General features: G+C 40.6%; 1 protein-coding gene across 12 annotated transcripts in view; it reads right to left on the bottom strand.

Annotated features, from left to right (window-relative positions):
* The window catches only part of LOC140493717 (F-actin-monooxygenase MICAL2-like), a 281189-nt gene that overhangs the window by 35925 nt on the left and 219252 nt on the right, over window positions 1-26012 (bottom strand). For all 12 annotated transcript variants that reach the window (XM_072592483.1, XM_072592479.1, XM_072592486.1 and 9 more), the window contains 4 exons: window positions 18361-18435; window positions 13307-13404; window positions 8133-9570; window positions 25-122 (listed from right to left, as the gene is read on the bottom strand). In XM_072592483.1, the coding sequence (XP_072448584.1) occupies window positions 25-122; window positions 8133-9570; window positions 13307-13404; window positions 18361-18435 (1709 nt within the window). The remainder of the gene's footprint in view (window positions 1-24; window positions 123-8132; window positions 9571-13306; window positions 13405-18360; window positions 18436-26012) is intronic.

The raw sequence follows: 26012 nt of genomic DNA, 5'->3' as shown, positions 1-26012 counted from the left end.
AGAATTAGATAACATTATTCTTACCTGTGGCCTTAATGGGAACATCTCTTCAGATGGTGCATCACTGGTTGTCTCAGATTCGCCTTCAGTGACCTGGGTGTAGGTTTGGAGATCCTTGATGCCTGTGAGGAATATGAGAAAAGCATGACTCAGATCAGCATCTGTCAACAGATCGACTGTGATTATTCAGTGTTTAATTTGTTCAAATAACAAATAGAGTGTTTCATTTAGTCTTCAGTCCCACATACTCTATGGAGTTCTCCCTTCAACAAAAGAATAAAGTGTTTATTTTATTGCCTTTAATGCAGTAGAAATGCCCCATGGTGCTCCACAGGCAGGTTATCAGAAAAGATTCAACACCAAGTCACATTAGGACAGATAATCAAAACCAAAACCAAAAGTGGGGACATCTTTTAAGAACAGCAGAGAAGAAAGTGATGGAATGGGGAAATGCTTGGCGAGAATTTTTCTTTATATTGGGAGCATCACTAGTGAGGTTAGTATTAATTGCTTGTCTCCCTTTGCACTTGAGAAGGTGGAGGTGAGATACCTTCTTGAACTGCTGCAGTTTGTGTGATGCAGGAAGGATTTTGATCTAGTTATAATATTTCCTCATCAGGAGAGTGTGGAGCTTGGAGAGGAACTTGCCGGCAGTCCTGTTTCCAAGAACCTGCATTCACAGTGGCAAGTGGGCACAGTTTCCTCACACTTCTGACTTGTGCCTTGTTGATGGTGAAGTCAGGGAGTGAGTTATTCGTGACAGGAATCCTGGCCTCAAACTCAGTATCTATACGGGTGGTTCAGTTAACTTTCAGTTCACTGCTGTGGCACAATTATTACTTGTCATATATCAGCCCAAGCCTGAATGTTGTCCAGGTCTTGCTGCATGTAGAGATGGGCTGCTTTTATATCTGTGGAGTTCTGTATTATACTGATTGCTGGGCAATCAACAGTGAGCATCCCCACTTCTAACTTCATAATGGAAGAAGCAGCTAAAGATGGTGGGGCCTAAGACAATATCTTGAGGAACTTCTGGATCAACATCCTGGCAATTAGATGATTAGCTTAAAATAATCACAGCCATCTTCATTTGGGGCTGACTATGATTCCAGCCAGTGGAGAGTTCTCCCCTGATTCTCAATGCATTTAAATTTGCTAAGGTGCCTTGGTGACACAGTCTCTCAAGTGCTACCTCAGTATCAAATGCAGCTACTTTTTCATCACTTCAAGCTAAACTCTTCTGACAAGGCTGTAATGAGGTTAGAAATCAAATTGCCCTGCCAATACCCAAACTGAGCCTTGGTAACCAGATTATTGCTGAGAACTTTCTGCTTAAGAGCATTGCCAGCAAAACTCTCCATTACTCTAGTGATGACTTAAGCTAGACCTATGGAGTGATAATTGGCCATATTAGATTTGACTTACTTTTTGTGAGTGAGCGTATTGGGGAAATTGTCCATATTGTTGGATAGATTCCAATGTTGTTGTTGTACTTGATCCGTTTGTTAAGGACATGGCTACTTTGTGATCACAAGATGTCAGTATTATAGCCAGTTTGATGCCATTGCCAGAGTGTTTGCTGTACCCAGTGCCTTCAGGAAACATCAAAATCCTGCAAGTCCTTTCCCAAAAGCACTGTGACGAACTTTTTAAAAAGATTCATTCATGGGACATGGGCATCACTGGCTGGCCAGCATTTATTGCCCGTTCCTAGTGCCCTTGAGAAGGTGGTGGTGAGCTGCTTTCCTGAGTAGTTGCAAGTCAAATGCTAGAGGTTGCTTTGTAAAAACTTTGTAGAATTTGAAACAGCTGAGTGGCTTGTGAGGCCATTTCAGAGGATGTTGAGAGTCAGTCTCATCGCTGTGGGCCTAGAGTCATATGTAGGCCAGATCAGGTAAGGACAGCAGATTTCCTTCTCAAACAGACGTTATTGAACTAGATGGGCTTTTCCTGACAATCAACAATAGTTTCATGGTCTTCAATAGAATCTTAATTCCAGATTTCTTTGATTGAATTCAAATTCTACCACCTGCCATGCCGGGATTTGAATCCAGGTTCCCAGAAGATTGACTGAATCTCTGGATTAATAGTCTAGTGATAATATCACTAGGCCATCACCACTCCTTACACCAGACAAACTGCAGTGGTTTGGGAAGAGGGCTCACCACCGCATTCTCAAGGGCAATGGAGATGGGTAACAAACGTTGACCTTGCCAATGATGCCCACATCCTATGGAAAACATCTAAAGGTGAGAAGATTGTAGAGAAACAGCAAAGTAGAAAGATAGTGGAACTAGGTGAGTTTCCCTTGCACAGAAATGGCACGGACTAGAGAGGTAATATGGTCTCCTTCTTTGCTGTAAGGATTGTTGGATTCTTTGATTCCAGGTTAATTATTAGGTTCAGGTCAGGAAGAGTTTAACTGTTGCTTTGACAATGAATTTTGTTTTATACAATTGGTTCTAGGTTACTGTTCAGCTTTTTGTGAAATAATTATTTAGATCTATGAAACAAAGTGTGATGTCAGATATGAAGTGCATTAGATGTGTGATAAATACAGTTCTCGTGCTCATAACTATCAAATTAGCTTGCCTAGAAATCACTTACTATCAACACTTATTTATCTCTCCAAATATCATGTTATACTTCAAATATTAAATTGAAAACCACTCCAGGAACATAAAATACTGGACAATGCCCATCTATAAATTTTCACATAAATTCTGTGTGAGTTCTGGGATTTATTAGCAGCAATTCTGCTTTCTGGCATTAAAGTGACATGACTTTAGCTTGGCAACAGAATAACTCATAGTACACTAAATGCCTGAAATTATACAAATGAGTAAAACTGCAGACAATTAAGAGATCAACATGTTCAGATATAGTTTGATACCCATTTTAAAGTTGCTCTCAACTATGTTATATATCATTCATAAATTCCTAACTCCACACATATAACAAACAGAGTTGATAAAGGACAGCCAGTAAGATTGGATTTGGATTTTCTGAAGGCATTCAACAACATGCCACATAAAAGGTTATTTGCACTAGAAGGGAGCTCATGGTAGTTGGGGTAATGTATTAGCATGGATTGAGGACTAGTTAACATACAGAAGACAGAATGGCAGATTCATGCTCTTTCTCAGATTGGAAATACGTAGCTAGTGGAGTGCCTCAAGGATCTGTCAGAGAACCTCAATCATTTACTATCTATATCAATGATTCGGAGGAGGCGACAGAGTGTAATGAATCCAAATTTGCTGGCAATACAAAAGTAGGTGGGAGAGCATATTGTGATGAGGATACGAGGAATCTGCAGGGATAGAGAAGGATTGAAAGAGTGGGCAAAAATGAGACAGATGGAGTTTAATATAGGCAAGTGTGAAGTCATGTACTTTGGTTGGAAGAATCAAAATAAAGACTATAATTTAAATTGAGAGACTTCAAAAAGCACTACATGGAAACATCTTTGTATTCTTGTGTATAAAACACAAATGGTTATGTAGGTGAAGCATGTTATTAAGAAGGCAAGTGGGATTTTGAGCTTTATTACTGGGTTGGATTTTAAAAATAGAAATGTCTTGTTACATTTGTTGGAAAAGCTGTATCTTTTTGTTTTTTGGTACAGTAATGGGAAAATAACTCTTCTAAAAATCAAGAATTGCTGAAGGATTATTGCAGTGTTTAAAAACAAGTAACCTGACATGCAGAATAAGCATCATTTACTTGTTCAAGCAGTAGTTGGACTTTGCAGATAACCTGGAGCCAAAGTGATTTTACAGATGGAGATTGAGTCAGCAACAAGTGGTTGATTGATCTAAGGACTAGTGACCAGCTATTGATGTCAAAAGCTGACTGCCTGCTAACAAGTATCTGATTGGTTCTCAGTAAGCTGAATAGCTGGGCATGAGAATAAGGTAATTAGAAGTGATCAGGTCTCCAACAGCTGAAGAGCCATATCTGCTTTCTACTATAAAAGCCACATTACACCTAAAGATAAACTGTTTATTTTTCCTTTAGCTATGGCTTATAATTAATAACTCAGATACCTTTGTGTACCTGTCTCCCTGGGCCTTTTGAAAACCAGTGAAAGCATCCAGAGAAGGATGACAGGGAAGCAGTATTCTGATCAGTAAAAGAATAATTTCAGTCACTGTCTGACCAGGAACAATTGAATTACCAGTAATTATTGTTCCCCAGTCTTACCCTCTTCCAAAATCACTCGGGATTAATGTTTAAGTAGTAGAATTTTATGCTAATGTTCATAATAGGTTACCTACAGAATGAGCCTAATTAATTGTAATAAGTCATATTTTTTGTTAAGTACAGCAAGTTAGTCTGTGCTTTTTGTCAACCTGTGTCTGAAAGTCAGGAAAGTTGGGGAACTCTGCATTGTTTAAAAATCTTTAACTTTTGTCACAGCCCTGGGAAAAGCAGGCTTGATTTCCAGCTTGCTGTCCCAGCGAGACTTAACAATGTACAGGGTGTTGTTGAGGCTAGAGTACAGTTTCGGTCCCCGTATGTAAGAAAGGATACACTGCTGATGAAGACTGTTCAAAAGAGGTTCACAAGGCTGATTCCAAGTGAAGGGTTGATGGATAAAGAATGGCAAAGAAGGGTAAACTTCTACTCATTACAATTTGGAAGAATAAGGGGTGATCTTATCGAAAGGCTTTGAAATGCCTTGAGAAATATTGAGTAGATATTTCCACCAGTAAGGGTATGTTAAACTAGAGGACATGGTTATACAATGAGAGAACACCTACTTAAAAATTACATCCAAAGGAATTTCTCTGTCAGAGGGGAATGATTGTCTCAAATTCTCTACTTCAGAGTTCTGGAGGCTAGATCATGAAAAGTATTCAAAGAAGAGATAGACAATTTTCAAAATATCGAAGAGTTGAGGGCTTTGAGGAGCTGGCATGAAAGAAGATTTGAAACCAGGGACAGATCAGTAATGGTCTTATCGATTTGGGGGGACAGCAGGACTGAGGGTCTGAGTATCCCCCTCTCTCTCCTATTTCTTATGTAATTATCATGGAAACCCCCTCTGTAAACTAATGACACTTAAATTACACACTTCCAACTTTGCAGCAACTCCACTGGAAAGAGGGAGTAGGAATGTAACTACAGTATGAGACATTAATGTGGAGTCATAGAGTCGTCCAGCATGGAAACAGGCCCTCGGACTAACTTGTTTCCTGAACTGAACTAGTCCTGTTTGCCTGAATTTGGCCCATAGCCCTCTTTTAATGTCTTTTAAATGTTGTAATTGTACCAGCCTCTACCACTTCCTCTGGCAGCTAATTCCATACATGAACCACCCTCTGTGTGAAAATATTGCCCCTTAGGTCCTTTTTAAATCTTTCCCCTCTCACCTTAAACTTATGCCCTGTAGTTTTGGACTCCCCCACCCTGGGGACAAAGACCTTGGCTATTCACTTTATCTAGGTCCCTCATTATTTTATAATTCTCGATAAGGTCACCCCTCAGCCTCTGATGCTCTAGGGATAAAAGTCCCAGCCTATTCAGCATCTCCTTATAACTCAAACCCTCCAGTCTCAGTAACATCTTAATAAATCTCTCTTGCACCCTTTCCAGTTTAATAACATCCTTCCTATAACTGGTTTCACTATAAATTGGAAATAAATTAATAATGGAAAAATGCTGAAGGAAATGCATGCACATACATTATTACAGAATGATACAGCACAGGAGGTAGGAGGTAGTCAGTTGAGTTCTTTGAAAGAACTACCCAGTTATTTCCAATGCCAGTTGTCGCATTGCTCTTTAAATGTGTGTATTCTTCAGTTACTGATTCACATGTGACTGGAAACAGTTTCTCTCTCTGTCTCTCCCTTTTTCTCTCTCTGTGTAATGTGTCTGTTTGTATGCATGTACACCTTCTAAGAGGATAAGGTGGATATTGGCTTTGAGTGCTGGTGTAAAGCAGGCGATAGCAACTCATTGGGTAGTTTACATCTGTCCCCATTTTTACTTTTATTGAAGACAAAGGAAACAGATAACTAACAACTGTTTGCATTACTGCACTAAGCCAAGATTGATCCTAGTGAGCTACTGCTAGCTCACTGGAAAACCTTGCCTATGCAATTGTGCACTCAAACATATAAATCACATGAATTAATATTTTCAGGAAAAATGGTGAGAGCTCTCAATGGCCTTCTAAGTTGCTATGGCTTCTTGGTATAGATCAGCCATGTAGCTTCAAACAAAATAGCCTTGGGCACTTTATATTTTCTGGGAAGTGTATTTACACTGTGAACATCTGTTAGATGTAAAACTATTGGCGTCATCTTGTCTAGTTAAATTTTGAAATAAAAATTTCAAAAGGATACCAGGTAACAAATCTATTTTGATGAAATATTAATAACTCTCCATCACACAACACAAGGTACCAACTTAAATATTCATAAGTGTTCTGCCACCAACCTGTGTATCCATATTGAGAATTAAGGACTGGATTGTGGGCCCAGTTATTTAATTCAGTATTGCTCGATATGAAGAATAGACACTGAAGAAGTGCAAAAATGAATTTTAAATGTAGATACCATATAACGGGTTCAGCAACTAATTCGAAAAAGTAATAGAATGTTATCATTTGTTGTGACGGGAAAAGTAGGAAAATTATTCTTATGTTATGCAGCACATTGATGAGATCTCATCTTGCACACTGTACAGACAATAGGTATCTTTATTTAAGAAAGGATGGAAATGCATAGGAAACAGTTCAGAAGTGATCTTTTGGACTAATATCTGGAATTGACAGGCTTCTTATTAGAAAGGGTTAGTGAGGCTTTTCTTCCATCTACTGGAGTCTAGAGGAATAAGAGGCTGCTTCACTGAAACATAAATGACCTAGGGGTTTAAATGTGGCGGATGTGAAGAGGATAGTGAAGAATCTAAAACTAGGGGTCACTATTGAAAAGTGAAGGGTCACCCATTACAGGCAGAGATAAAGAAAAATGTTTTCTCAGAGAGGGGCATGAGTCATTGCATCTGTTTTCTTCAAAAGGAGTGGAGGCAGAGCTCGTGAATCTTTTTTCAGGCAGATGTAGATGGATGCCTGCTAAACAAGGGTGTGAATGGTTATCGAGGATAGAGAGGAATGTGAAGTAATCAGATCAGCCCTGATCTTCTTTAATGGCTGAGTAGGCTTGATGGGCAGAGTGGTTGATAACTATTCTTTGAAGATCCCATTGATGTTTTTAGAATAATGAAGGATTCCAATAAGTTGACATAATGATGTTTCCATTTTCCATAGAGTCCAAAATTAGAGCCATAAGTGTAAGTTAGTCAAAAATAAATCCAATAAGAAATTCAGAAATAAACTCAATTCACAGAAAATAGTGAGTGTGGAACTCAACATCAGTGGAAGCTTTTAATTCACAAAATCTCAATGCATCTAAGGGAAGCTAGGTAAGTATACAAGAGAGAGAAAAGTAGAAAGATATGATGATGTAGTTTGACAAAACAAAGTTGGGAGGATAATCATGACCAGTTGGACCAAATAACCTGTTTTGTGCAATATAATACTTTGATGATATGTCTTATATTATTAACATTTTGAAAGATATAGCCATTTTTTCTTCTTTATTCTTTCATGAGATAAGGCTATCACTGAAAAGGCCGTTTCTGAGGGCATTTAAGAGTCAATCACATTGTTATGGGTCTGAAACCACGGAGTCCAGACTGGCTAAGGACACCATGTTTTCTTCCCTGAAGGACATTAGTGAACCAGGTGGATTTTTACAACAATTGACAGTAGCAGCACAGTCACCATTACTAAATCTAGCTTTTAATTCTGGATTCATTGATTGAATTTATATCCCTCCAGGTTTGGTGGGATTTGAACTGGTGTCCCCAGAGCACTCAGGATTTTAGTCCAAAAGCATTACCACCACTTCACTTTAAGCCCTTTGAGATAAATTCTATTAGTATTCTGTTCCATGAATATTTTAAATTGATTTTTGAACTGTCAACTCGGTATTGGTGAATTCTACATTTGGATTCCTAATTCACTCTGCTTCTTCCCCACCTTCTCTCCATTTAGAAAAGATTGATTTATCCTTCTGGGTTCAAACATTTTCATTTGCCACAAAGAGAAAGAGTACCTGGGTGTCTGTTACATTCTGTAACATGCTGGAGTTTAGGAGAATCTGACGAGGTGCATACACTAGACAGAGATTCCTTCACCTCCGTCCTCCTAACGTTCTTCTTCTTGAAACTGGTAAAGATTGTCCAAATGTCATTCTTTGAACCAGTCACCGTAGAACTATCCAACTCCAAGACTGGTTTCTCATTACTTTCAGCTTTTGTGCTGCCCAGTCTCAGTGAAGAAAATAGTGCATTGCTCCTTTGGATGTAGGAGTTGAACTCTGGCTTTATTTGACTGGAATCAACAGTGTTTATTGAGATGTTGTCTCTAGAATTTGAAACTTCCTTCTTTTGCACTGTGCTGAAGTCTTCATTTGCACTGTTCAATGGTGAGATATTGTGTAAATCTCTGTGATCTGGTCTGCTGGGAGGCACTGATGATATGTCCATTGGCTCATTTAGAAGAGGCGAACTTGGCAGAATTGAATTTGGTTGTTCAGTATCCTGGGAGGACAACGGTGTTCCTTGTGTGAAACGATGGAATCTATTGAGAGATAATCCATGGAAAGGATGATTTGGAAAAGTTCTGGCCCATCTTGTCTTTGGTTTCTTATCATGCGTCCTTTCCACACTGCCTGGTGACACTGGGCTCTTTCCATAAGAGAAGGATTTAAACGCATTAACTAAGAAGCTGAGCGGGGATTTGGGAGAATCATTACCTGAAGTATTACCACCGGGAGAAGAAGCCCCTCCCAGATGAGAAGCCATTGTTGGGCTGTGCAGGCCAGAATTTGTTGAAATGCTTGGTTGTGCTAAAGCTGAGGATTCATATTTAGGCTCACTTGGTTTCGTTGTGTCAAGATTTGTACCATAAAGCTTTCCAATAGCATCCTCAATTACTTTAGCCTCTTTAGTCTCCTGCAAGTCCTCCATAGTTGCTTTACTTGTGACTGAGGAGTTCCAATCCATTGACTGCGACGGTTGTGTTGGTGAGTGAGCCAAACTTTTCACTAGCTGGTGTGATTGTCTATTCAGGGATGGTGGCTTTTGTAACATTGGCTCACCCGATCCACCAGCATCACTTACAGTAAACTTTGGTTGAGGAGTCTGTTTAGTCCCTTGATCTGATGAGGCAGAGGCTTCTGAAATGAGTGTGCTCTCATCCTTTGCAATTCTATTAGTTCTGAGGCGTGAACCAGCCACAACCTCTTGTCCTTCGTTCTCTGAACCACTGTTACACCAAATAGACAATTTGTGGGCTTTCCTGGTGGAACGGGATGTTGGAGATGGATGGAACTGATTGCTTGTCGGTCGGATATCTGTGTTACTGGTTACCTGTGGTGGAGAAACTCTGACAGAGAGCTTTGAAATCTTGAGAGCTTTTTGTTGCCATGGTGACCTGCTTGGTAACGAATGCCCTCTTGTCAGATGAGATGGGCTGCGGACGGAGGGAATCTGGGAGCAAAGAAGATTAAAAGTCAGTATATCATAAAGCTAGCCATTCTGTTTTAGGTAATTCTAATGAGACTGCAGGTAATCCCATTCCCACTCTGATTAACACTATCCCACTTTCAGTTAACTCAGTTTTCCCTTTGGATCAATCCCATTTTCTCCTGCAGTTAATTTTATTCTTCCCCTGTCTTCTGCAGAATCTTTGCAGGAGAGCAACAGCTAAAAGCCTTCTGGCATTATCCTCTCCCTCCCTCCAACAACATCCTTTTTCTGCCTCTTGAGGCCTGCTCAACAATACAGATTTTTGGCATACCTTGGAAGAAGGGCTCTTTCCTGGAGAAGGGCTCATGCCCGAAACATCGATTCTCCTGCTCCTTGGATGCTGCCTGACCTGCTGCGCTTTTCCAGCAACACATTTTCGGCACTGATCTCCAGCACCTGCAGTCCTCACTTTCTCCATACCTTTAACCCTGACAGGCAATGCCTGACTGCTAGGCTTTTAGTGTTACAGATGAGGCAAAAACCTCACAGGCACAAAGGTCTATAAGACGCAACTGGTCAAACCTCCTTTAACAGCACCTTCCAATCAAGAAATCTTGACCAACCAGAAGGATAAGGCCAGCAACACCATTACTTGCAAGTTCCCCTCCAAACCACATCCCAAGCAGACTTAGAATTACATCACTATTCAGTGATCGTTGTTAATTCATCTGTTCTTACAAATCCAGTACTCAGGTCCTTTCTGTACAAAACTGGTTTATAAAGGCAAATCTATGTAACCAATTTCCCAAGGTCAGTCAAAGGGCAGTTTATTGTAAATTTCAGGCTCCAGAGCAAATGATCTCGGCATGAAATGACTGTGGTTCTTGTCAGATTGCTTTGCACTTGTAATAAACTGAGACACTTGAGCGCATAACAAGCACCTGGCAGACATAAAACCCTCACATAAACATTCCTCACCAATTAAATCATCTCCTTTTACAAGCTGACAATGTGTTGAGGTGAATTTAATAAAAACTCAATTTACTGTTCAATTAAAATATTCAATTAGCTTGTATTTAGCTTCTTGCTCACCCCTCAGTCATGTTTGAAAACCTACTGACTGATAATTAATTCCTTGGGTATGAGCAACAGAACACAAGACCAAAGTTTATTGGCCAGGCAGAATTGTCCTTCACAAGATAAATCTCAAATAAAGTTGAAGAGGGGGTCAGATCGAAGTGGCACCCAATTACAGCAGCCATTGCGGATAATATTCCAACCATGTTCATCAAACATACTCATAACATGGGGTGGCCTCTATATGTGGGAGGTTGTTTTCAAAGGGAGAATGGTGGACTGATGAACTTACCAGAATGTGCAAATACAATTGATAACTTCTTATTTGGAATTTTCACAGATTCAGGAAACATGTGTTGAATAATTCCACCGTTCTCTGTGATATTTCCCATGTGCAGCACTTAATCTCCACTTTTATAATAGATTCCAATGTTCTATCCCTTGAGCTCAACTAACCATATGGTGCACAAGGAGGCCATTTAGCTTAGTATGTCTGTGATTTTTTTTCAAAAGAGTTTTCGAATTGGACCCAATCCTGCTACTCTTCCTTCACATGCCAGCAAAAATATTTTTTTCAATGTACAAAAAACTGAAAAGGCTATAATTCACTTGAGGCTGTGTGTGATAAGTAGGTTCGGGAAACGGGTAAGAATTTTGTACAGTGCCCAAGAGGAAAACAAAACCCAGGACTTCAGTTCCTGATTGCTGTCCATTCACTGGTGCTGAAATCTAGGCGGTATCCCAGAGTGAACAGTACTGGGATGGGCTGGAATCATTTCCCACTCCCCTCAACTCAGCATGGCTACATTGCCTGGTGAAACTCACTGTCTAAAGCAGTGCTTGCCAAACATTGCAAGGCTAGTAAACTTTCATGACTCCCTCAGTGAGACCAGGTGAGGAGGGAGGAACTTTGTATTAGAGACCTTGGAGAGGTGAGGGTTGGGGGGGGGGGGGGGGTTGCTGATACATTGGGGGTCTATCCATTACAGCAGGAGTGCAGCTGTTATAGCTCAGTCAATGCTCCACTGTGGACATTGATCTCCACTTTGGCAAGGATGCTAAGTAGTAGAGACATCCACAGCTACTTACGGGTCAATCACACACCCATACCCCCATACTTATTCAAATAAACTCACTCAATATTAACAGTCAATCACACACTATCACTCACAACCACACCACCCAGCCCCACACCTACACACTCACTCACTCACACTTACTTATACCACACATGGATACAGAGACTCATTCACACCCAGAGATATGCTCCTCTAGGCACACAAGCACACTCAGTCACACACATTCACACACGGACTGTAGCCACTTGATTGATTTCAATACTGAGTGAAATTGGATCAGTGTAAAACTGGCCTCAAAATCAACCTTGCAGGTTAGTTTAGAACTGACCTTCTATTTCCTCCCAGGATTCGCTCTGGGCCCTAATTTACAGAATTGACTGGGGAATTTCCATTAGAATGAACAGATCTCCTGTGGTTTTGCTTATCAGCTGGGGTGTATCTTCTGCTAACCTGGCCTGCCCCTTTAAGGCAGTACTTCAGTGGCTTGCTGGGTCAAATGGTCTAACCAGGCATGTTGACAAAGATGTGTAATCCTCCCACTCCATGGTGGCAGATTCCTGGATCCATCAGATCAAAACAAATAATATCAAAGAACATAAAGGGCGAACAAGATCTTGGAAAAGAACATTCCTAAATTGCCTACCATTCCTTAAGTTATGTTTCACAGATGATTGAGAAATGTACCAGCAAATTGTTTCGGAGCTTTCTATTCTGTGCCTCGGCTATAAGTGTATAAATCTGCTGAGCCTCCATAATCAACAGAAAGTGAGCCAGTTCATGCCGTGTCTCCAAGGACCATGAGACAAAGGAACATTCTGTGCTAATTAAGAGATTACACTGGCTTTGTCCATTAACAATGCCCCCGTCTGTTTGTGTTCAAGTCCATGAGCAGCACTGAAGACTGATAAGCGCTTGCCATATTCAATATCTCAGCTGCACAGATCAGCAGAATGTCACTGTCATTGTAAATATTAGTATTTACAATTTTGCTCCCGTCAATAAGGTTTTTTTTAAAAAAATTCACAATCTCCTTTTCCTTTTCTCAATGCATTGATTTCCACAAGAGGAACATAGTGACATTTCCAGTTTTGGATCAGTCAGGCTGTCCATGGTGATTTTGCTCCAGGGCTCAATATTTCCTCTGAATCAGTTCTAAGCCAAAGACTTAAACCTGAAATCTGGGTGACAGTGACAGAGCTGAGGTGCATTGCAATGTGAGAGTTGCTGTATTTTGAGTGAGACATTTTATTGAGATGACCCCAACAATTCAACATAAAGGATCCAACAGTCAACATGTACAAGGCGCAATCTTCCTTTCCTCCAGAAATATTTATCTCTCAACCAGCAGACAATCTGGCTATTTATTACATTGTTGTTTCATTGAGCTTATTATGCACAAATTAGCAGCTGCATTTCTTACATTACAACAACAGTCATGTTTCAGAGATAACGTATTAGCTGTGAAGTATGTGGAGCATATCTGGGGTTGTGCATGGCACTGCGGAAATGCAAACTCTTCCCTTTCTTTTAACAGTGTTCCTAAGTTATTATGAATCAAACTGAAAAGCAAGTGCCAATAGGTAACGATTGACTGTCCATACCTGAGTGACATGGTCTGTACTCTCAGTGGAGTTCGCTTGATTCAAGGCAGTTTCTCTCATTGCTGGTTCAATCTTTTTCCACAGTAGCTGAGGGAGTTCTTTAATAGAGAAATGGAAGATTTTACCTCTAGGCAATCTAACTACAACTCTCATTTGAAAAACAATTAAAGAATGGAAAAATGTATAAAGCACACAATCTAGAGATTGCCAACTGGACCAGTTCCCAGAGATGTCACTGTACAACCTCCAGCTGACTCGTCCTCATTTGTTCATTCTTGTGGATCCTCAGCCAACTGGAAGGCAAGCGAACATCTTCATTGTCTGATTGGTTTATTCTTGCCTCACCCTCGCAACACCATCTCCCCATCTCCAACATTGTATACCGAACAAAAACTCTCAAAGAGAATGTTTACAAAAACACGAGAAAAGTTTGCCCCACCCAATGATTTTTCACACAAGGTTTTCACTGCCACCCTATCCGAGAGACTAATCTTCAATTCCTGAAGACTCCAGGACAATCCTAGTAGGTTGGCATCTTCTAACATTATCACATTTCTCAGCAACCTTTCATGTATGATCAGTGATTTTAAGGTGTTGAAAGAAAACAAATCACTCATTCCTATTGCATAAGCTATTTACTGTAATTGTAATGGGGAGGCATGGTGGCTCAGTGGTTAGCACTGCTTCCTCACAGCACTAGGGTCCCAGGTTCGATTCCAGCCTCGGGCGACTGTCTGTGTGGAGTTTGCACATTCTCCCTGTGTCTGTGTGGGTTTCCTCCCGGTGCTCTGGTTTCCTCCTACAGTCCAAAGATGTGCAGGTCAGGTGAATTGGCCATGCTAAATTGTCCATAGTGTTAGGTGCATTAGTTAGAGGAAACTGGGTCTGGGTGGGTTACTCTTCGGAGGGTCGTGTGGACTGGTTGGGCCGAAGGGCCTGTTTCCACACTGTAGGGAATCTAATCTAAAATTATAGTTTATGTACACTTACAAATAGGAATTGGTACATATTAATCACATAGTCAATTGAATAAATAATAATCCAGGATTATTTCAGTCCTGCATGATGAAGTATCACTGCCCTCTCAAGGTGGTTAAAGGCACAACAGTGAAGAAAATGACAATACTTGGTCTATTTTGGTCTTTGATTTTATTTGTCCATAACATGTGAGTATCAGTGGCAAGCCCAACATTTCTTGTTCACCCTTGAGAAGGTGATATGCATATGGAGTTTTAGAATCTTGACCCAGTGACACTGACAGAACGGTGATATAATTCCAAATCAGGATGGCATGGGGCTTGGAGGGGACTTTGCATGTGGCTCCCTGATTATTCTGCAGCCTGACCCTATGTTGCCAACCTTCCCATTTCATGGTCCTTCTCCTCCTCCTCCCCAATTCTTCCACTCCATGACCGTTGCCTTCTCTGACCCTTCCTGTTCACCACTCCTCCTTCTCATCGACATTTCTGCTCAGCCCCTCTCCAGCTTGGAACTATTCTCCAAAACCTTGCAACTCGATGCTACTCTTTATTACATTTTAAAAGTTACTTCTACAATTTATCAGCATACTAACTTAGCAAGGTACAGTATTTTAAAATCACCAGGTATAAGATTATAATATATTTTTTCTGTTGGAAGCTTTCTTTAGAAATTAATTAAAGCTGTTAGATTGGCTTTAATGGGAAATCTGATTTGCTCATTGTTGTCTCACTTAAAGTTGCTCTTTTAAGGAACATAACATTCATCCAAGAACTGCTAAACATCAAATTACATAATTCAAGCATTTAAGGCAATAAGAATTGTTTTGAGGGTAACATTAATTAATCTAACAACAGACAAGCCATAACAATCTCTTTAATCTTAACAAAGCAGGAATTGCTCCATAAATGTCAAACTATGGCTCAGTCGCTAGCACTCTCTTGCGTCTGAGTCAGAAGGTGATGGGCTCCAAAGTCTTGACCTCAAAATGCAGGTGAACATTCCCATGCAGGTCTGCATTGCCAGAAACACTATGTTTTGGATGAAATGTTAAACGGAGGCCTTGTCTGCCATATTTAGCAGATGTAAAAGATTCTATGGCACTGTTTAGAATAGAAATTTTCCCATTGCCCTGGACAATATCTATCTTTCAAGTACCATTACTAAAAATATATTACCTTTCTATTAGCAATTTCTGTTTGTGAGAACTAGCCGTGTGCAAATTGGGTGTCATCTTTCCTATATGGTAACAGTGTTTAAACTTCAAACACCTCATTGCCTATGAAGTAAAAAGTCAGCCTGATGCTGTTTCAAACATTTTATTTGTATCAACCAAATTATTTTTCAACCAAAATTACCTATAGCCACAGGACTAGCTGATAACAAATGTCTTTCATATCTACACCACTGTAAAAAAAGTGCAGATTTTAATTATTGCCCTGTTGCTTTGAACCAAGTTGCTGTTATAACTTGAGATGCTGAGTGCTGGGAAAAGCACTTGTTACGGTTAAAACTTGTTGAACTGTGATGTTGTGTGGTAAACTTCTTTTTTCAGACTGTGTTATCAAACTGAACAAGGCCATTGTTTCTCAGAGATGAGACATCTGTTTTTGGAAGGAGGGAATAGACCTTGAGAAATCATGAGTTTTGACTAAGTCAAATAACGACCGACAACTAGCAATGGGAACCTATCAGGTCCAACTGAGCATCAGTAAATGAGGAACTGCTCACAAACAGCCTGCACTGGTAAATGGTATAAAAGCCAAAGGCTGTCAAATTTCTTTACCACTGACCAACTAGAGCTTAAAGTCCAATTATCAATTCACTAGACTTGATGTTTACTCACGATGTTTAATTAACTCTTCACCGAGCTGCAGGTAGAAGGGGAATACATGGTCAGCCATCTCAGCAGGAGGATCGAGCAGTCAACACTTGTTGCTGGAGGAGATGGTCTAGCTGTACTATCACCAGACTATTAATGCAGAAATGGACCAAAGGTACTGGGATCCTGGGTTTGAGTCCCATTACAGGAGAAACTGCTATCCTTACCTGGTCTAGCCTACATGGGACTCCAGACCCACAGCAATGTGGTTGATTCTCAACTGCACTCTGGGCAATTAGGGATAAGTAATAAACACTGGCCTAGCCTGTGACACCCACATCCTGTGAATGAAGTAAAAAACACAAGGACTGATCATCCTTTAGAGTTCTGATTATCTCTTATATCATTATTACTGCACAGCTGACAATGTAATGTTTTGTTTTATAAGTAAACCTTGTAGAGTAGTGATGGTTTTGGTTTTATCTTGAAGCGACAATAAAATTCTACAAGTGGAACTTGTGTGTGCTTGTCCAGAGTGTGATTTTTCTCAAATCTCTTGAGAAAGAATCAATAAAAGGAAGACTAAAGTTCGCAAGACAATCCTGTGTCACTGACACACTAAAATGGATTTAGTCTTCCTTTTTATCCAGCCTTGCATAAGCACATAGTTCAGGAAGATGATTCTGTTCCACTTCAAAAAGGAAACTAGAGGTGGGTAAAAAATAATGACCAATTTCAACAGATTGCCTGTTGGCAGTTGTGACTCCCATGAGTCAGCAAGTTATAGGTTCAAAACCCAACCAAGAGCTGAGCACAGAATCCAGGTTGATACTCTCTGAGCAGTACTGAGAGACTGCTGCCCTGCCTCAAGTAAGGTACCACATTCTAATTCTACTTACTCTAATGGATTTTAAATATTTCACGGTACTACTACAAGTTGAGTTAAAGGTTAGGATGAATTGTCAATGTCAACGAGATCTTGCAGTGCAAATTTGTCTAATATGGACTCGGCCAGACCACTCAAAACATTCTTAAGCTTGCAGCCCAGACCGTAACTTTGCAATTTGTTTTGGTAAGTGTACAGTGACAATTACCTGGAATAAGTTAGCTAGGTTGACAACCAGGCTTTAAAACAGACAAAGATTTATTCACAAAGTTACAGAATGAAACAAAATGAACAGAATAAAGAACACTCACAGAACTCAGTCTCTCCAAACTATACTTAATTATGCTGTTCTGAATATGCACAACAGTTCCAATAAACAAACCCCTTAAACACAGTAAAAATGAAACAAAAGCTTACAGCTCAAAGTTAGAAGGGCAGAAGGAGAGAGTGTCTAGCAGCCTTTCTCCACATAGTTCACTGCTGAACTGCCTCAAACTTAACTTTAGTTTTCAGAAGTGACCACTCCCCTTTCACTAGACAGGTCACTTTTAAAACACGACTACTTTGGCTTGAAGTCTCATCTGTTTTCATGTAAACAAAAGGCCTCTCAAAATCCTTTCTCATCTCTCTATCGATCTAGCCACTTCAGAACTAGGAGCTGGCTTACGACCCCTCTGAGGAAAAACCGAGGACACAGAAAAGGAACAGTATTGTGACATGTCCAAAGGGTGCCCCAAATGCCTACATAACTAGATTCATTGCATGTTGACAGCAATGTATGGATGTTTTTGAGAAGTGATAAGTTTCCTAAACAGAAAGATTATTCTCTCAGTTGCGTTGAAGTTGGCAAGTTTGGACCCTTAATCTCCATTAATCACATACCAAAGGCAGACATAAAATTTAAGTAATGTTCTTCATACAATCACAAATCACTAAATAAACATTTGCATTTGTATAGCAACTTTACGACAATAAAATGTTCCACAGCTCTTCACAGGAGTAATTTTCAGGCAAAGTTTGATAGACTGATGAGATGATGTTAGGATATATGACCAAATGTTTGCTCAGTGAGGTAGGTTTTAAGGACTGTCTTAGAAGAGAGAAGAGAGAAGGAGCAGTGCTCTGAAAGTCAGTGCTTCCAATTGAACCACTTGGACTATAACCTGGTGTTGTGTGATTTTTAACTTTGTACACCCCAGTCCAACACCAGCACCTCCAACAAACCATGGTTTAGGGAGGTAAGACCAGACCCGAGAGCCCAGGTAGTTGAAGGTACAGCTGCCAATTATCGATGTTGATTTTTCAAGCATAGTATATGAAAACGATATACATGACAAATATGAAATGTAATCATATTTCTCTTCTTACTGGTCTGCATTTTCTTCCTCCATGTCTCTTGCCTGTTGCTTCTTGGAGCATTGAAGCTCTGAGCTCGCCTTAGTGCTGCGACATAAAACAGAAAAGACAAATAATTGTATTAAAGAAGACTTCAGTGTGAAAGAGTCACTTAAAAATGATTGAAGTAATTTCTGTAAGGAATCCTAGGTAATATTCCACAGCACCACATACAGAGTGTCGTGACCAAGTGTAGTCTTTGGGTAATATAAGCTGGAAGAGTAAGGAATAATTTGACAAGCGTACATATTTATCTCCGTTCCCAATGTGAAGTCACCCCCACCTTATTTTTATATTTCTAATTTGTTGGTCAACATTGATAAGAGGGACTGCCTATGTTAACATATCATGCTACTATTACCTGTGGGCGACACGGTGGCACAGTGGTTAGCACTGCTGCCTCACAGCGCCAGAGACCCAGGTTCAATTCCCGCCTCAGGTGACTGACTGTGTGGAGTTTACACAGTCTCCCTGTGTCCGCGTGGGTTTCCTCCAGGTGCTCCGGTTTCCTCCCACAGTCCAAAGATGTGCAGGTCAGGTGAATTGGCCATGCTAAATTGCCCATAGTGTTAGGAAAGGGGTAAATGTAAGGGTATGGGTAGGTTGCGCTTCGGTGGGTCGCTGTGGACTTGTTGGACCGAAGGGCCTGTTTCCATACTGTAATCTAATCTAATCTAATTTCAGCCTCTCACCAGCAGAGCCATATGAACATGTACACTTGTGAAGGTACAAATTACTAGTTAAGGAAACGTTAAGCTGCTTGTAGTGATTGGAACGGGTTGAGCCAGGTCGACCTCATAGAATATGAGTTCCCTGATTGGGGCTGTTAACCTGGTTCAATCAGGGAGTCCTAGCTGACAGATTTAAACCGGAGTGTCAGGGTTCTGCTCATTCTAGGAGTCAGCTCTGGAATAGCTGGGTCAGTGACATGTACAATGCACATATAAATAAAGGGTAACCCGGAGATTGATACATGGGGTTATTTCACTACTGACTGGGGTTAATTGACTAATTAAGTAACTGAGAAAATATAAAGGGATAATAAGTGGTATTAAGTATGGAATGAGGTGCATGACCGAGTAGTCAATAAACTTTATGGACACAGACTTGGAGTCCTGTATTCTATTTCCTCAATAAGCTTAGATGTAATTTGTCTATGGCAGCAGAGGATGGTTGCCTGCAGGGGAACATTATGAATTAAGAGTTCCTTTCAGAAGAAAGGTTGCAAATTTGAGTGGCTTTTGAGAACAATGGCTGAAACCAAGTGTTGAGTTATGATTATGAAGTTGAGTCATACGAGTGATTGAGAAATGAAGCAGGGATATGAAACAAAAACAAAGTGCAAGAGAAACTCAGCAGGTGTGGCAGCATCCATAGAAAGAAACACTCTACGTTTCATGTCCAATGATACTTAGTCGGAAGACAATTACCATAAAACTGCATCAGTAGGTTACCCATTATCAACTCATAGGTTAAAAATCCCACTAAAGGATACAGGAGTAAAGGGCTATACACTAAACATATCGAAGAAATCAGCAATAAATTTGATATCTTAACAAGTTAGAGGCAGTTTCCACCACTGCACATTGTGAACCTCCCATAAGCAAGATATCTAAGAAAGTGGTGGCCATGGATTTGAAAGTAATGGATAAAGAAAATATATCAGTTTTCTTCTTGCACTTCACAGACCTTGCAACGAGGTTTAGTCAGCCTCTAACAACATCTAGTAAAGAGGAAAGCGCTATAATGGGCAAGGCAACAGAGAAATAGATTGGAACTAAACTGGCGGTACTGGCTAAATTCCTGACTGACAATGTGAGGGAATTTTCCATTGAAGAGTTTCAGGGTATGTGTGAAAATATGAAGTTTTGATCGTGAATTCTGGCAGCAGAAACTCCCTTTAGTAACAGTGTGTGATAAAAGCAATCACGCAGTGAGAGATTAGATGCTTCTTAAAATTTTAGCATACCGACCAAGCTGCAAGTTAATATCTGACCTGGTGTGGGCAGTGCATGGGAAGATCTCATTATAATCATTGGAGGCTACAGTCCATATCAATTGTTTTTGGGAGAAATCCAAAAATTCTATCAGGAATGAATTATAATTATCCAGCTTGGAAAGGAATTATAATTAGTTTCACTTTTTCTGAGCTTTTGAGTGCCCTACCTACAGGGACAGTTTGAAAAGCCTAACAGCACTGCATAAGGGATTGAAATAAATGTTAATCCAGTGGATGTGGTATATTAGAAAAAAGAAGGCAAAATGTATGGAATGGTCCAGGGAGATTGGTAGCAATGGAAAGACAGTAAGTTTACAACCTAGAAACCAAATTGTTAGGATGCATTCCTCAAGATTCATTGATATTATACGCACTCTGGCAGAATCTGAACAAGCTGTAGGAAGTGACAAGACACCATGCACTTTGTATACACAGATACTAGACAAATATCAGAATCAGGTTATGGCCCTTGTGACCCTTAAAGGTTTTGTTGTAGATAGACGAGAGATACAAACATGCAGGGCAAGCCTAATTTCCCTGGAGGACAACAGAAAGTAGGCAGAAAAGTACCATATATGCCAAAATGTACCAAAGAATGGAAGAGTATCACCATTATAAGGAAAGCAGGAAAGAAAACATGTGCAAGATGAGGGAGAGAAGGTAAGATCCATGGATTTGCAAAATGATTTGGAGACACCAGGGTGTACAAAGTTAAAAATCACACAACACCAGGTTACAGTCCAACAGGTTTAATTGGAAGCACTAGCTTTCAGAGGGCTGCTCCTTCATCAGGTGGTTGTGGAGAATAAGAGCTTAAGTCACAGAATTTATAGCAGAAGTTTTCAGTGTGATGTAACTGAAATTATATATTGAAAAAGACGCATTGTTTGTTAAGTCTCTCATCTTTTAGAATGACCGTGTTGGTTTCAGTTCTTTCATATGTAAATCACAAAACATTTTTTACAAGTTACATTCTCAAGTGAACTTTAATAATTGATGTCATGTCAGCCCAGATAAGATATTGAAGGTGTGAGCTTCCTGTGAGGCTGTCTGTGCCACAATGGTCAGACTGATTCTAATCTAAAAAACAGATTTACAGAACCTTACATGGATTCATGCAGTTTTTGAGCAAAGTAAAGTGTAATTCTGCGTGTGTTTGGTGGGGGGGGGGCATCGGGGGTATGAGTGTCTGTGAGAGGTTGTGTGTATGTGTGTGAGTGTAAGTGTAAAGGGTTTAAGTCTGTGAGAGGATGTGTGTGGGAGTGTATGAGAGAGGATCTGAGTGTGTGTGTGTGTCTGTGTGTCTACGAGTGTCTGTGTGTGTGTATGGTGCAATGGGGTCACCTGTAGTGTGAATGAATCCAAGGTCCCAGTTGAGGCCATCCCCATGGCGCGCGCGCGCACACACACACACTCAGATCCTCTCTCATATACTCCCACACACACCGTCTCACAAACTTAAACCCTTTTACACTCACACTCACACATATACACACAAGCTCTCACAGACACTCATACCCCATGCACCCCCCACTTCACACACATTCACATACACGTATAAGTTTGTGGGGTGAATTTGTATTTGTAGAATTATACTTTACTTTGCTCAAAAACTGCATGAATACATAAAAACTGAAACCAACACGGTCATTCTCAAAGATGAGAGACTTAACAAACAATCTGCGTCTTTTTCAATATATAATTTCAGTTACATCACACTGAAAACTTCTGCTATAAATTCTGTGTCTTTCAATCTTATTCTCCACAATCACCTGATGAAGGAGCAGCACTCCGAAATCTAGTGTTCCAAACAAACCTGTTGGACTATAACCTGGTGTTGTGTGATTTTTACCTCGGCAAAATGAGGTACAGATACGGAAAGCAGAGTGTCGTAGAAGATCTGAAAGTGGATCTCGATGTGAACAGAGTCAGCAACTTTGGAAAGGAACTCTGATTGTAGGACAGGGAGATTTTGCAGTTGTATAGTATTCCAGGTTGAGTTAGGAAGGTGAATAAAGGTCAGAGTTGGAAAACAATAAGGACTATGGAAATGATTGTATAGAGGTTTATAAAATCATGAGGGGCATGGATAGAATAAATAGGCAAAGTCTTTTCCCTGAAAGTGGTGTAGTCCAGAACTAGAGGGCATAGGTTTAGGGTGAGAGGGGAAAGATATAAAAGGGACCTAAGGGGCAACATTTTCACACAGATCGTGGTGTGTGTATGGAATGAGCTGCCAGAGGAAATAGTGGATTCTAGTACAATTGCAACATTTAAAAGACATTTGGACGGGTATTTGAATACGAGGGGTTTGGAGGGATGTGGGCCAAGTGCTGGCAGGTGGGATTAGGTTGGGTTGGGATATCTGGTCAGCATGAATGAGTTGGACTGAAGGGTCTGTTTCCATGCTGTACATCTCTATGACTCTATGATTGGGAACATAACGAAAATGAGAAGTCCTTACAGTTGAGAACCTTTTTATGGTTACAAACAAATTAGAAGGCAAAGTGACAAGAAAAATATACCAAACAAACACCGTGAGATGGCAGGTATAAATATACGAGTTAGGGGATAGCTAGCCTTACCACATAGATCGACATAAGAATGAAAAGTGTTCCCTGAAGGAACATATAAGGCAAAGCCAGACTGTGGTTCAGGGTTTTGAAGACAAACTTGGTGATCAAAATGTTAGTGAGGTTTCCCTTACTGGAGGAAAAGTGACCTTAGAGACCTTCTGAGTTCTTTTAGCAGCACAATCCTGGCAATGTAAGTCAATCAATATAAAAACCAAACTTCTGCACGGTGAGACGTTTCAATGGGAGGTAACCTTTGAAACCACTTAAAGAAGCAAATGATATACAGTGCCCTTAGGGAAGGAATTCCAGGAATTTAACCCAGTGTCAGTGAAGGAACAGTGATGTATTTCCAAGTCAGGATGGTGAATGGCTTGGAGGGGAACTTGCAGGTTGTGGTGTTCCCAGATATCTGTTGTCCTATCCTTCTAGATGGAAGTAGTTGTTGGTTTGCAAGGTGCTGGCTTAGAATCTTTGGCAAATTTATGCAGTGCCCCTTGTAGATATTACACATTGCTGCTACTGAGCGTCAGTGGTGGAGGGAGTGGGTGCTTGTGGATGTGATGCTAGTCAAGAGGGATGCTTTGTCCTGGATGGTGTCAAGCTTCTTTAGTGTTGTTGGAGCTGCTCCCATCCAGGCAAATGATGAGTATTCCATCACATTTCTGGCTTGTGCCTTATAGATGGTGACCAGGCTTTGGGGTATCAGGTGAGTTACTTGCTGCAATATTCCTAACCTCTGACCTTCTCTTGTGGCCACTGCATACATGTGATGAGTCCTGTTGAGTTTCTGGTCAATGATAACTCCCAGGATTGTGAGGTATTCAGTGATGATAAAACCATTGACGATCAAGGAGTCATGGTTAGATTATAGCATGGTCACAGCCTGGCATTTGTGTGGCATGAATATTACTTGCCACTTGTCACTCCAAGCTTGGATATTGTACAGGTCTTGTTGCATTTGGACATTGGCTGTTTAAGTATCTGATGAGTCTCAAATGGTGTTGAACATTTTACAATTGCCAATGGAAATCCCCACTTCTGACTTTACAATGGAGGGAAAGTCATTGATAAGAAGCTGAAGATTGTTGGGCCCAGGACATTACCCTGAGGAACTCCTGCAGAGATGTTCTGGAGCTGAGATGACTGACCTCTAACAACCACAACCATCTTCATATGTGCTAGGTATGGCTCCCAGCAGTGAATTTTCCCCCAGATACCCATTGATTCCAGTTTTGTTAGGGCTCCCTGATACCACACTTGGTCGAAAATGGCCTTGATGTCAAGGGCCTTCACTCTCACCTCACCTCGAGTATTCAGCTCTTTTGCCCATGTTTGAACAAATGCCACAATGTCAGGAGCTGGCAGAACTCAAACTAGGCATCACTGAGCAGGTTAATGCTAAATGGGTACTGTTTGATAGCACTGTTGATGGCACCATCACTTTACTGATGATTGAGAGTAGACTGATGGAGTGGTAATTGGCCAGGTTGGATTTGTCGTGCTTTTTATGTACAGCACACACATGGGCAATTTTCCACACTGTCAAAGAACAAAGAGAACAGAGGACAGTACAGCACAGGAACAGACATTTCATCTATCAAACCTGTGCCAACACATGATGCCTTTTGTAAACTAAAAACCTTTTGCCTCTACACAGTCCGTATCCCTCTATTTGCTGCCTATTCATGTATCTGTCAAGATGTCTCTTAAACGTTGCTTTTGAATCTGCTCCTACCTCCTCTTCTAGCAGCACTTACCACTTCTTGTGTAAAAAAACTTGCCTCTCACATCTCGTTTAAACGTATCCCCTTTTATCTTTAATCCATGTCCCCTAGTAATTGACATTTCTATCTTGGGAAAAGGAATTCATCTCTCCATTCTATCCACACTCTCATAATTTTGCAAACTTTTATCAGGTCACTCCCGAGCCTCCAACATTCAAAGAGGTTTATCCAATCTATCCTCATAACTAATATCCTCCAAACCTGGCAACATCCTGGTGAACTGCTTCTTTACCTTCTCCAAAGCCTCCACATCATTCTGATAATGTGGCAACCAGAACTGTGCACAACGTTTCAAATCTGGCCGCACTGCTGCAACACGAGTTGCCAATGTTGAAAGTCTGTGTGCTGAATGAAGGCAAGCATGCCATCTGTCTTCTTAACCAGCATATCCACTTGTGTTATCACTCTCTGGGAACTGTGGACCTATTCACTGAGATCCCTCTGTATGTTGATTTTTCTAAAGGATCTGTCATTTACTCTATACTTCACTCCTGCATTAGACTTTCAAAATACATCACCTTGCATTAAATGTCACCTGCCATTTCTCTGCCCAAATCTCCAGCCTATCTATATCCTGCTGTATCCCACGACAATCTTTCCCACTATCCTCGGCCCCGGTCAATCTTTGTGTCATTCACAAACTTACTAATCTGGCCACCACTTTATCCTCCGAATTATTTATATATATTACACACAACAGGGACGCCGGTATTGATTTCTGTGGAACGTCACTGGTCACAGATCTGCAGACAAACATCCTTCCACCGCTACTCTCTGTGTTCTTTGACTAAGCCAACTCCAGTTCAGTGTAGATACCAGTATTGTAGCTGTAATGGAACAGCTTGGTTAGGGGAATGGCAAGTTCTGGAACAGGAGTCTTCAGTACTATCACTGGAATGTTGCCAGGATCCATAACCTTTGCTGTATTCGCTAACTCCAATCATTTCTTGATATCGCATGGAGTGAATCAAATTGCCTGAAGACTGGGGGCTCTGATGCTGGGGACCATTGGAGGAGACAGTAATGGGTCATCCACTTTACATTTCTAGCTGAAGTGTTATCTTTTGCACTGATGTGTTAGGCTCTTCCATCATTGAGAAAGGGGTTTTTGAGGAGCCTGCTCCTTCAATGAGTCATTTAATTGTCCACCATCATTCATGACTGGATATTTATGGCAAGACTGCAGAGCTTAGGTCTGATCTATTGTGTGTGGGATTACTTAAATCTGTCTATCACTTGTTGCTTATGCTATTTGGCAGCTTCACC

Source organism: Chiloscyllium punctatum, chromosome 22 (genome assembly GCF_047496795.1).
Source record: "Chiloscyllium punctatum isolate Juve2018m chromosome 22, sChiPun1.3, whole genome shotgun sequence".
In the NCBI taxonomy this organism is placed as follows: Eukaryota; Metazoa; Chordata; class Chondrichthyes; order Orectolobiformes; family Hemiscylliidae; genus Chiloscyllium; species Chiloscyllium punctatum.
Note: the sequence above shows the minus strand (reverse complement) of the source record. Positions and strands in the feature narration are given on the sequence as shown.